General features: G+C 43.4%; 1 protein-coding gene across 6 annotated transcripts in view; it reads right to left on the bottom strand.

The window, feature by feature from the left end:
* The window catches only part of prdm16 (PR domain containing 16), a 339983-nt gene that overhangs the window by 5360 nt on the left and 322744 nt on the right, over positions 1-11879 (bottom strand). For 5 of the 6 annotated variants that reach the window (XM_074642542.1, XM_074642543.1, XM_074642544.1 and 2 more), the window contains 6 exons: positions 10666-10835; positions 10460-10537; positions 9539-9708; positions 6875-7046; positions 693-950; positions 78-255 (listed from right to left, as the gene is read on the bottom strand). In XM_074642542.1, coding sequence (XP_074498643.1) covers positions 78-255; positions 693-950; positions 6875-7046; positions 9539-9708; positions 10460-10537; positions 10666-10835 — 1026 coding nt within the window. The remainder of the gene's footprint in view (positions 1-77; positions 256-692; positions 951-6874; positions 7047-9538; positions 9709-10459; positions 10538-10665; positions 10836-11879) is intronic. The other variant, XM_074642545.1, reaches the window with a different exon arrangement.

Below are 11879 nucleotides of genomic sequence, written 5' to 3'. Positions count from 1 at the left end.
CATTCTCTCCTTCCTCCTGTCTTATCAGAACAACATGTCTTTCCTGTCCCTCCCTCTTTCAGTGGACAGTCACATACCTGGGTTTTAGCCTGCCTGTACAATGTCTCTTTCAATGCCTCCGACTCTAGTGAAGTGTTAAATATGTCTTTAACATCGAAGGGTTGCTCGTCACTGGCTGCTTTACGTAACCCCTCCAGGCTCTTGGGAAAGCTGGGCAGACCCTCCAGGTCCAAGAGAGAGCCCTCCTCTATACACCTGCACACCGAGGGATGGAGGGATGGAGGGATGGATGGCAGAAATAGGGCAGTATGGATGGACGGATGGATGTAAATATAGACGTAAGGGAAGGGATAGATGGAGAGTTAATGCGATGAAGAGGGGGAGGAAAACGAAAGGAAGTTGAGGTGAAAGGAAACATGAAGAGAAGAGAACAGGATAGGTACGATTAATAAAAGGACAGGTAGAGGGACTAAATTGGGGAAAAGGAAAAGAAGAGTAGGAGCTGAAGCTGAAAGTCTTTTCTGAGGTCATTCCATGTTTTACTTCTGTCTAGTGTTTAGTACTGGCTTTAGTTATGATGAAAGAAGGTATCAGGGGCCGGTTCTGTTTAAAGGTTTGTTAATAGATCTGCTGTGGGAGTGTCCATGAACACTGACTCGTGTGGTTTTCTGTACAGTTAACAAAAGGAATACCTGCGAGTGTGTTCATAGCTCATAGCTAACGGAGCCGTCTCCGTCTCGTCCTCGTCCTCGTCCTCCTCATACGCTCCCGTTGTGACGGGAGACGGGGACTCGGGCGCCTCGTCGTGAGACTTCTCCGTCAGGCTGCCTTCCTCCTCCTCCTCGTCGTCACCCTCCACTTCCTCCTCCTCCTCCTCCAGACCCTGGATGCCTAGCTTGGAGTTGGACAAACTGTGGCTGGGTGGGCGCTCCTCCTCAGCCTGGTCTGATCTGTAGAAGGGGTCAAAGGTCAAAGTAGAGAGGAAGTGTTAGGGATGTTTTTCCTTCTGTATTAGTGACCTTTCAGAATAAGAAACAGACATTTAGAGCTCATGTGAAGTTATGTTTATCCAGTCTGTGGCGCTGCATGAAAACAAATTTCAAATATGAAACAAGAACTGTCTGAAGTTGTTTCTCTCTCTTAATGGCAGCTTTTAGCCAGCTCTCTTTAGCAGGGCACACATTACACGAGAATCAAGCCGATTTTTGGCCCGATTCCTCCCAACAATCGTCAGCAAGGCACCGATGTTTTGATGTTGATAAAGATGATCTTACCAGATGTTCCTGCGGTGTGAGGTATCTTAAGTGTATTTTTTTACTTCCCCCAATCAGCTCGATAGTCCCATTTAAAATTGTAAATACTAATCATGTTCAACGTTTACGGTGGGATATCCTGTTGTGTGTGGGGAACCCCGAGGACAGCCGATGACGCGGTCACGTGGGACAGAACGATAGCCAATAGAGAAACAAGCTGACTGAAGAAGGAGGGACAACCACCATCTCCATGGCAACCGCAACTAATGCATGAGCTAACGCTAAATGTGAAGCATGAAGTCGTAGTAAGATGGAGCTCAGAGATGGAGGACCAACTTGTTGATTGGTGGCAACAACACAAGTGTTTATTTATCTTCATGACTTCATCCACTATTTTTATTTTTATTTGTGAATTTTCAGTCGGGACTGTTGTTGTTCGTGAATGAATCTGTTAGTGTGTGGTTGTGCTGTTTGGGCCAAATCGTTGCTCTCCACACTCTATTGGAAGAAAACTGTTAAATGTAACATCACATGTTGTGGAAGGGTCTCTCACATTTTCAACATCTGTTAAAGATGGGGTCGACGATGTTGGAAAGGTAGTATAATCTGAAAGTAGCATCGCCTCAGGAGCTCCGTCTAACCCCCCCCCCCGGGGCTCCTTCAAGGCAACGCCCCCCACACACACACACACACACATGCACGAGCACCGCCGCATCGTAAGTACTTCACAGACACAGAGCGGAGAGAGGACCTCAACTCAACAACGCTACCTCATGACCAGTAACCGCAGCAGTGCTACTGCAGGGCTGAGCTTTCTCTTCCATTCTCCAGGAAACGTGCGACGGCGACGCGCTTTGAGTTCAGGCTGGTGCACGCCAAGGGTAGAGTACGAGCAGGGAGGCAGGGAGGCATCTGATTGGTTCTTTCCAAGCGGACCGCGAGGCAGTGATTGGTAGATGTTTTTACAGGATTATAGCAGCTACAGATGACGGCTCTTAATGGATCGCTGTCGGGTGTAAAGACCATTTCAACCAATATAACAAACAGTGTCTACTGGAGAACATCGTCAACCCTGCCTTTGAGATCTGAAACATATTTCAGTGTGGGCCAGCCTTTAGCTTCTGGAAAATGTGGATATGAGTGTGAGCGGTCTACCTCTCCAATCAGGGAGGGCCGGAGGGAAAAGACGCTATAAATCTGAGTCATGTGTCGTAACCAGAGGTTTTCAGAGAAAGATGCATAGAGGAACTAAAAGGGAGCATATCTCTGGTTCCACTGAAGTTTTTATTTTATTTTACAGATTGTCCGTATCCAGATTGACTTCTTTCAGTTTGTTCTCTGTCCCGTCTAGAGCTGCGTTTCCTGACCATCTAAAAGACATGACTCATCACCAGCAGAGAGCGAAACATAAATAATCTGTTGACAGCGTGCACAGTCCAACTCCAGCGTCCACACAAACAACACGGGTGCTGACAGTCGGCCCCGGAGCGCTTTTCAAACGACCCAGCGCATGATTAATTGGCCCGCTCCCTCCTCAGACACGGAGCAGGAGATGGCCCGCTTCAGACCGGTTCCTCTACTACACCCTGTAACGGTGGAAGCGTACTCTGTGTGACTGAGGGAAGACGATGGCTGATCTGCAAACAGGCTATCAGCACACCGCCATTATGAGCTGCCATCTGTACATTTTCCAGCCAGCACCCTAACCCCCCCCTTCCATCACCCCCAGACCACGATGTCATGGCTCATGATATCATTTCCTCTGGGACGGCAAATTTACCCCCTCCATTTTTTTGCCACACAGTGGACATTTATCAACTCAGACAGGATTACCTCTGGGAAGGGCTGCACAGGGACAGGATTGGGTCACACACAGTGGGTGGGTAAATGCGGGTAGGGGGACTTTGGGGGGGGGGGAAGAAAGTTCTCCTCTTTCAATCTAGATTAAATATCACCATAATCAAATTGCAGAGCTGGTTGGCAGGGGGAAAAGTCCATGCCTGTGTACGGAGAAAGAAGCGTAGCTCTGACATAGGGGGCCCTGGGTTTTGTCATTTAGTCTAAACACGTCAGTCGGGTGTTTGTGTTAGCGGGCTGGGGGTACGGATATAGCGGGTGGATGGGGGAAGAGCTCCATCATCAGTGGATCTCTCTAGATAAATGCCTCAACCTGAGTCCCCCTCAGGGTCCAAACTGCCAGCCGCTGTAGCCCAGACAAGGAACCAGCTCCAACTGTATAGTTTCATCCAAACCATAGAGCTGGAGCCACGGTCCTCGTTCCAGCCCTAATTATAAGACCTGGATCGAGGTCTCCGAGGAGACAGATACCTCTTAGTCCTTCAACGCTGCAGTTCTGGAAATATCTGCGTTCATCTAACTTGTTTGTTTGAACCTTCCTTCCCACCCTCGGAGCCTCAGCAGCGCTGCCTCAGCATCGCCGACGTCCCCCCAGCTTGGAAACTGCTCAAACTAAGTTTTCATGTGAAAACAAAGAGCTACCAGGGATTTTTTATTTTATTTTGACTGGCTGTGATGCTGAAAAAAAAGGGGAGAAACTATGCTGCGAGGGCGGTTAAGAGCGATTACAGATAGTCATCCGTGAGCGTGTGTTTGCGTTTCGGCGTTTGACTTCAGTCACTCAGAGGGAGAATAAACAGCGGGCTGTCTGGTGGGTGGACAGAAAGCGTAATACTTAGTCTGAATTACAGATATTAAAATGTCAGGACCAGCCTGTTGTGGATGAGACTCAGTATTGATCCCAGATGGCAGAGGGGCTAAATTGCCACTGGGTCTGCCGGCCATAATGCGTGTTGACAAGAGGGAGGAGGGGATGATGGAGGAAGAGACAGACAGAAAGTGAGACTACCAGAAAGGAATTCACATTGAGAGTATAGAGTCGAGGAAAGAGAGCAAACCGCTGACTGAAAGAGAAAAAACATTTCATCCTCCTTTTCTTTTCCAATAAAGTCTTTGTGAAGCTTCCCACCAACTGAGCTACTAACACTGAAAGCACTTCAGGACTTAAAACAGGGTGTCTGTTTGGTTTAGAAGAAGTCATTTTACACATTATGGTTTTTAGAGTGCAGAACAAACACACACAGGATGATCGATCCTGCTGGAGTTACTGGTAAACAGATTCATTTACCAACTACAGCAGCAGGTATGAACTGCATTCTTCACAGAGACAGCTCTAGTGAAACTGTAGACATGGCTGAAATGTAAATTCCCTCCTACACATAACTCTAAGCAGGTGTTAAAAGTGGAAAAAGAATAATTATTTAAAAAAAAAAATCAGCATGCATACTAAATCTACACGCCCTTGTCCCACAATGCAATGCACAAAAAACAAGTAGAAGCAACACAGTCTACGTTCCAATACGTTTTCTTTATACTTTTAGTTCGTACTGCAGCTGCCCTTACAAAGTACGTACTGTTGTGTGCATACAACTGTCATAACATTACGCCCTGAACTTTGACCCTCTTGCTCATACTGTGTTATATCCGCTGTGCAGAGGATTGTGGGTCAGAATATCCAGAAAAGCATACTGGCTTGCATACTGCAAAATGCGATCGGATGTATTTAGTAGGACATCATGGTATTTTTGGCATACTGCGTTTGACGTACTATGTATTGGGACGAAATCGCATACTGTGCCCTACATGCTCATTACGTATATAATCGTTCAGCATACTTTAATGTGAATAAACAGTAGTGTGTATCTTTTTTTTTTTTTACGTCGTCACGTCCTGATAGCCTCCTTGCCGGTTGGAGACGTGTAACCATGGTAACCCGTGTCAAAACATGTGACAAAAACGATGGTTTGTCAGAATCAAAGTCTGAATTAATTTAAAATATATATTACGCCTGTAGCAAAGGGAATTCTTAAACTTACACTTAAATTGAAGCGTTATTGATATTACAGAGCTGTGGGTCAACTTCTGTTATGAACGTTGTCGTCACTACAGCATTGCATTGTGGGATATATAGCCATAGTGTCCAGCGTTGCATACTGTAATAGTGCAATTTGCATACTATTGGTTTCATACTAAGGTTTCAGACATACTAAAAAAGCTTAGTTAGTTAGTATGTAATTTCAGATGCAACCTAAATCTTTTTCTTGCATATTAAATTGTATAGTAATATGGGTATCTGAACGCACAGTCACAGCTGCAAAAGTTAAAAACAAATGCGTGAAAGCAGCTGCAATAAGAGCTTTGTTTCTTTTATTTGTGTTAAATTAAAAGTTGCAGTTAGATACACTGTTAATCCGAACTGTAACTACTGTCAGCGTGCAGTAAGGAGTCGGGACACAGCTCTGATGTTGGTGACTATTGCCATACAAACTCAAGCCACTAGAGGGCACTGTGCACTAAGTACTAGCATGCATGTTATTGTGTACAGGGAGGAGAAAGGGGCTAAAGAAGACTATGAGCACAACTGTGTGATAAGTAGCCACACCACAGTTTACAAAATACTTTCTTACAAGTAACAGTACAAACATCAAAGTATACTTAAAATACTCATTATGCAAAATAATATATATCACATCATTGGATTATATAATTATTGATGCAATGTGTTCATCACTTTAATGTTGCAGCTGATAAAGGAGGAGCTCATTTTAACTACTTTAATAACTTGGTAATACATCGTTAGTTGATTTATATTTTGGATTAAGAATCTGAATCTGCAAAGTAGCTAGTAACATAATATCTTCAAATAGATGTAGTGGAGTAAAAAGTGCAATATCTCCCTCTGAGATGTAGTGGAGTAGAAGAATGAAGTTGCATAATAAGGAAATACTCAAGTTAAGTACAAGTACCTTAAAATCGTAGTTAAAGCTGAAGTAGGTGAGATTTGCGCAAATATGATTAAAAAAAAAAGAAACAGGTAACCTGAAAAAAAATCATGTTCCTCTGTGTCCTCCGGTGCTCCTAACGACATCTGCAAGATTTCACAGACCGGAGGAAAACAAGCAGTAAGAGCTGATCTTACTTTGATCTCCGACCAAACGGTCAAACGAGGCAGCACTGATCAAATATGAATCAATATTCCGTTACGTTAATGTCTATTTCTCTCCTCACATGTTCTCAGAATCATCTTGTAGTGCACGGTTTAGCTGTAAAATGAGAAAGTTTGTGATGCCGCCGCCATTGTGAAATCAATAGGAACGCTCTCTCAATGAAATCACCTGTGATTGGTCAAAGTCTCCCGTCACTGGCTAGATTGTTTAAAGCCTGAAAACAGAGCCATGAGGAGGAGCAGAAGTCTATTGATCTCTCAGAACACTTGAATTACAATATGCTGAAAGGTTATTATGTGATTTTTGCCTACTGAAGCTTTAAATACAGTACTTGAGTAAATGTAGACTATTTAGTTAAATTCCACAACTGTTTGTATGTTTGTACCTGTCAGGTATCAAAAATGTCTTCTATGTTCTTGTTCTATGTTCTATCTTTTTTTGCTCTAGAGTCAGGATTACAGTTGAGGTTGGGGTAAGAATCCGAGTTTGGCATGAGGAGTGGAGGGTTAGCCTCATGGATCAAATGTAATCACTGAAGGTCTTTCCAAAAAATGGTAATACAAAATGTGGTCCGTGTGAGCAACTTTTCCTTGTTACCTCTTATCCGTGGAGCTGGAGGCCTGGTTCATCTCACTGTTGGAAATGAAGTTGCGGATTTCTGAGAAGTATGAGTCCTCCTTCTCATCTAAAAGTGCATGATTGTCTGGCTCGGAGTTTGGGGAGGAGATGGTGGTTCCTAGGTTGGAAAGCATCCCGGACTGTTGGCTCACTGTCGGGGAGGGAAAGCGATGCAAACGTACACATCCACACGCATAAACACACATGTACACACACACACACACACACACACACACACACACACAACCAAACACACAAGCATGATTAGTTTGATGATCCTCAGACATACATAATAGATGAGTTTAAGGAAAATGCTGAATATTCTGACGGTTATTATTATACACATTATTCACATTTTAATACATCAAAAAGCTGCATTTCTGTGGTTAAAACTTTGTGAAACTGGGTTGAACATATTTTAACAAACAGCGGTCATGGAATAGACGATAATCAGCGACAGAAGACAGAAGACAAGCCTCGTTACATGAGAGGCTTTTATATCATCTGTGTTCTTACAACTTCTTGCATGTTTTTACATGACCTTTTGAAAAGTATAAAGAAGGAAACCACAGTTACATACCGTATTGCAGTTAACTGACGAAATCCTTTTTTTTTTGCTAATTTGCAGACACTTCAATTTCGTTTAATCTTTATCAGATAGCGATAGATAGTGGAGAGATGACAGGAAACGATGGAGACGAAGAGAGAGAGACTGAGGACGCTGCGGTTCATGGTCGGCATCTTAACCCCTAAACAACATTGTTTGAAAAATCGACCTGTGTGACAGTTGTTTTTGTCTGCTTGTATTGTTTGTGTTTATTGATGTTACAATGTTTGTGCTGTTCTCTTGGCAAGGTCACTCTTGAAAAATATACTGCGAGACAGTCATTGTTGATGCGGCATCCCCAACGCATCACCTTGAAGGGGTTTATTTCACAACAATGACCCGCTAGCTGTACATTATCCCGCTTATTACACGGCTACTTACTGAAGAAATCAATCATTTGACACAAAATCAGAACTGCGCCCATAGCAACAGTCTGTTATAAAGAAATAACAGACCGTAGAACGCAGTGATTGACCAATCAGAACTGAGTATTCAACAAAGCCGTGTAATAAATATATATAACATCTGGGGCAGTCCATCATTTTGTCTGTTTTTTTTCATCCGAGAACACTAAAATGATAAAGAAAAGTTTGTGACACTGTCCCGGACGAACTGAACCGAACTGTACTGGTTACTCTTTTCTTTTTCCCTAAAAGACATGTTTGACTTGTGCATGTGGAGACAAACTCGAACCATACTTTAGACTTCATATTTAGGTTGCATTTATAGGTTTAGAAAAATATTATTCCTTCATTCATTTTATTTTTTTCAGATTTTGTAACATTGGTCTTTGATGAATCCCGGTGGTATTTAAGAGGAAAAGATGGTGTTTAAGCTACGGATGTTTTCTTAGTCTGAATCTCTGCATCTTTTACATTGAATACTTTTAGCAGATGCTATTGCTAACTTTAATTTGACTCAGAATTAGGAATCAAGGATTCATCGGAATCAAAACATCTGTGCACTCATCATTGAATTGCCTCGTATTAACATACTCATAATGGCATCCCTCGGTGTTTGAGAGAGTGAGTTTGCAGCAGTTTACAGCTCCACTGGGTTATATATTATCAACACGTTCTCATCCCAACTCGTCACATACGGACGCTTTGTCATGCCCCTTGGTGTCACTTTATTTCCGGCATCAAAACCACTATAGTTAGATTTAGGAAAGAACAACATGGTTGGGCTTAAAACTACTACGTTTTTTACATACAGTGAAAATGAAACTGGACGTTGTGAACACGGGACGCAAACAAACACCTGATTACAACGTGATGTACGGGACACGAACAGCAATCTCCTGGATGAAAGCCTTGTGTTTGTTGGACCCATCCACCTCCCCTTCCGCCCGCCCTGTGTGTCTCTTTCGTTCTTTAAACTACATCACCACACTCCCCGTGCACTTTCTCTGAGCGTTTCCTGTTGTCGCGGATGGGTTTACATTGTCGTTAATGGAAAGCCCGGTGCGTTTCAAACCGGTGCTAAAGGGTGCCTTGTGTGGTGGAACCGAACGCCGACTGCTGTGACAAAACCTCAGTATTTAACGCCTTGGGAATGAGAACTGGCTGGTATTATATAATAAGTTGCATAAGGTCGAAACAAAGTGTACTGCCTTGTTTCTGTCATTTGGAATTTACAAATGTTAGCACAATTGTGAAGCATGGTTCACTTGGATGTAAATGCTCAAATACGCAATCACTCAGTTAAAACGTTTCTGTTCCATCCATATTCAGTGGCGTGCTTCCACGCTCGGCATAAAAAAGGCTGTCTTTGGCAACGCGGTAGGAAAAGCAAGAGTGTGAAATCTTTAATTAAGTGGTTTTCCTACTTCAAATCATTCGCAGCACCAAGCTCAACACTTTTTTAAGGTGAAGATTTAAAATTTTTCCAAATGGGTAATGTGAGCCGTTCATTATTCAGTCCATTAATGTAACACATAATACCAAGTCCCTGTTTAATAATAATAACTACATTTTCTGTTCTCACAGCCTCACTTCTCTCAGAGAAAACTGAGTCACAGATGTTGCAAAACTGACCAGGAATGTTCTCGTGCTCGTGCTTCTTGAGATGGCGGTCCAGGTTGGTTTGCTGACCGAAGCAGCGGTTGCACAGGTGACACTTGAAGGGTTTCTCCTTGTTGTGGATGTTGCGGACGTGGCGTTGAAGATTGGATGAGATGCTGAATGAGCGGTCACAGTATTTACACCTGCCGAAGAAAAAAGGAAGGATGTGAACGTGGGTTGAAAGAGCAGCAAGAGAGTGAGCACGGACCGCTCTTCAACCAGAGACGGAGGCAGTGTTCATGACGATTTGATAATCCACCTGCTGCTTAAGGCTCACCAAAAAAATACTGGGACTTAAAAAAGGCGGTTTCTACCAAGTGGCTAAATGAGACTACTAAACGTCATCACGCCGACTCGTCCTCCTTTACTGCCTCGTTGTGTAAACTCGCGTTCATGCGACCGTGGTGTAGTTCGTTTATAGCCTAACGTTAGCTTTTTTTACTTCTGGCGATTGCATATACGCTTCAAAAATCATAAAAGTGGTGTGTAAGTATCATAAACGTGTGCTTCACAGAGCTTTCTGCAGTAATCCAAAATCCAATGGAACAATCCCATTGGCTTTTAGTGGAGGGAACCCAGGGCGATGCTAACTTCCTGGTTGGCCGACAAAAATACGTCATCCCTGGAGCACTCCATAGAAATTTCCAATCTGATACCAGAGATCCCAAAGTAAAATGTATTTACACCACAGTGTGTGGAACTCATCGGGATCACAGTTATGTAAGTGTAATTAGGCCAGAAATTGTTTCAGCTGAGCAAAAGCAGAATAAAAAGCAGTGCCAAGCAAAGGGATGTCAAGTGTGGAGAACTGCAGGAACACAAGCAGACAGAAGGAAATACATCAGTGAGAGCATCTGTGATCACAAAGAGCTGGACTGAACTAGAGCAGAATACCTGTAGGGTTGTTCCCCTGTGTGTGTCCGCAGGTGTCTGGTGAGGTTTGCCGAACGAGGGAAGATTTTCCCACAGTACCTGGAGGGGAGAATGGACAGGAAGGCAGGGGAAAGGGTGGTTGAGTAATCAGTGTATCTTATTGTAACATAATGCAGTTTCATGTACGTAAACTGGAATTCAGCCAAGCAGGACCACAGGGCGCTTACCTGCAGGAGTAACGCTCCTTGCCCTTGCGGAGGATGGCGTCTGAGAGGGAGGGTGGCGGTGAGCGGAAGTTGAACAGTGGATGAGCGTGTTGCAGTGAATTGGGCGGCGCGTCCAGTTTTAGAGCGCCAAAGCTCTCGAGCTTCTCTGTCATGTTCTCCATAGCTGACATCTGAGGAGAAAATGGGAACAGGAGATCAAATATTTTGATGAGAATTAAGCGGGATTTCTTTACTTTCTAAGGAGGTTGTGGCGGGCTCAGTTTTAAGACTAAAGTTAAGATAATGGCATATGAAACTAGAAAAAACCTAAGGAATCCATTGGTACCAACCATGTCATACTAGCTTGTTGCAAAGGAGGTTAAATAACGCTCCAAAGTTTCGCTAAATTTTGGCGAGGAAAAAATGTCATGTCCATTTTCAAAGGGGTCCTTTGACCTCTGACCTCCAGATGTGTGAATGTAAATGGGTTCTATGGGTACCCACGAGTCTCCCCTTTACAGACATGCCCACTTTATGATAATCACATGCAGTTTGGGGCAAGTCATAGTCAAGTCAGCACACTGACACACTGACAGCTGTTGTTGCCTGTTGGGCTGCAGTTTGCCATGTTATGATTTGAGCATATTGTTTTATGCTAAATGCAGTACCTGTGAGGGTTTCTGGACAATATCTGTCATTGATTTGTGTTGTTAGTTGATTTCCAATAATAAATATATACATATATTTGCATAAAGCAGCATATTTGAGTATTAAATACTTGACAAATCTCGCTTTACGACTGCCAATCCTAGTTTAATTAAAAACCTTGTAGTGACAAGCTCAATGCAACAGTTCAATCTAATATATATATATATATATATATATATGTGTGTGTGTGTGTGTGTGTGTGTGATTAAAGAGCAAAGGAAGCATTGAAAACAAAGACACAATGTCAGAAAATACAGGGAGCGAGGGAACGAGACAGAGAGCGGAAGCTTTGAGGAAGCAGTATATCAGAGGTTAGCCTTGTTGTTTGTGCTAAAGGCGAGTCACCTCCGTGACCTATAACACATTCACAAACGCTCAAGTACCATTCCTCCAGTACACCCCCCCACCTCTCCATACTCCCTCACCTCCAGCTTCAGTGCTTTGTTCTCTCCCTCTTACCTTCTTCTGCCGAAGCTACTACTGTTTGCAGGCCGGCACAAACTGGCTAAATGAGGCATTCAAGGAGC

Source organism: Sebastes fasciatus, chromosome 8 (assembly GCF_043250625.1).
Source record: "Sebastes fasciatus isolate fSebFas1 chromosome 8, fSebFas1.pri, whole genome shotgun sequence".
NCBI lineage: Eukaryota > Metazoa > Chordata > Actinopteri > Perciformes > Sebastidae > Sebastes > Sebastes fasciatus.
The sequence above is the reverse complement of the archived record's forward strand: the minus strand, read 5'-3'. Positions and strand labels throughout refer to the sequence as shown.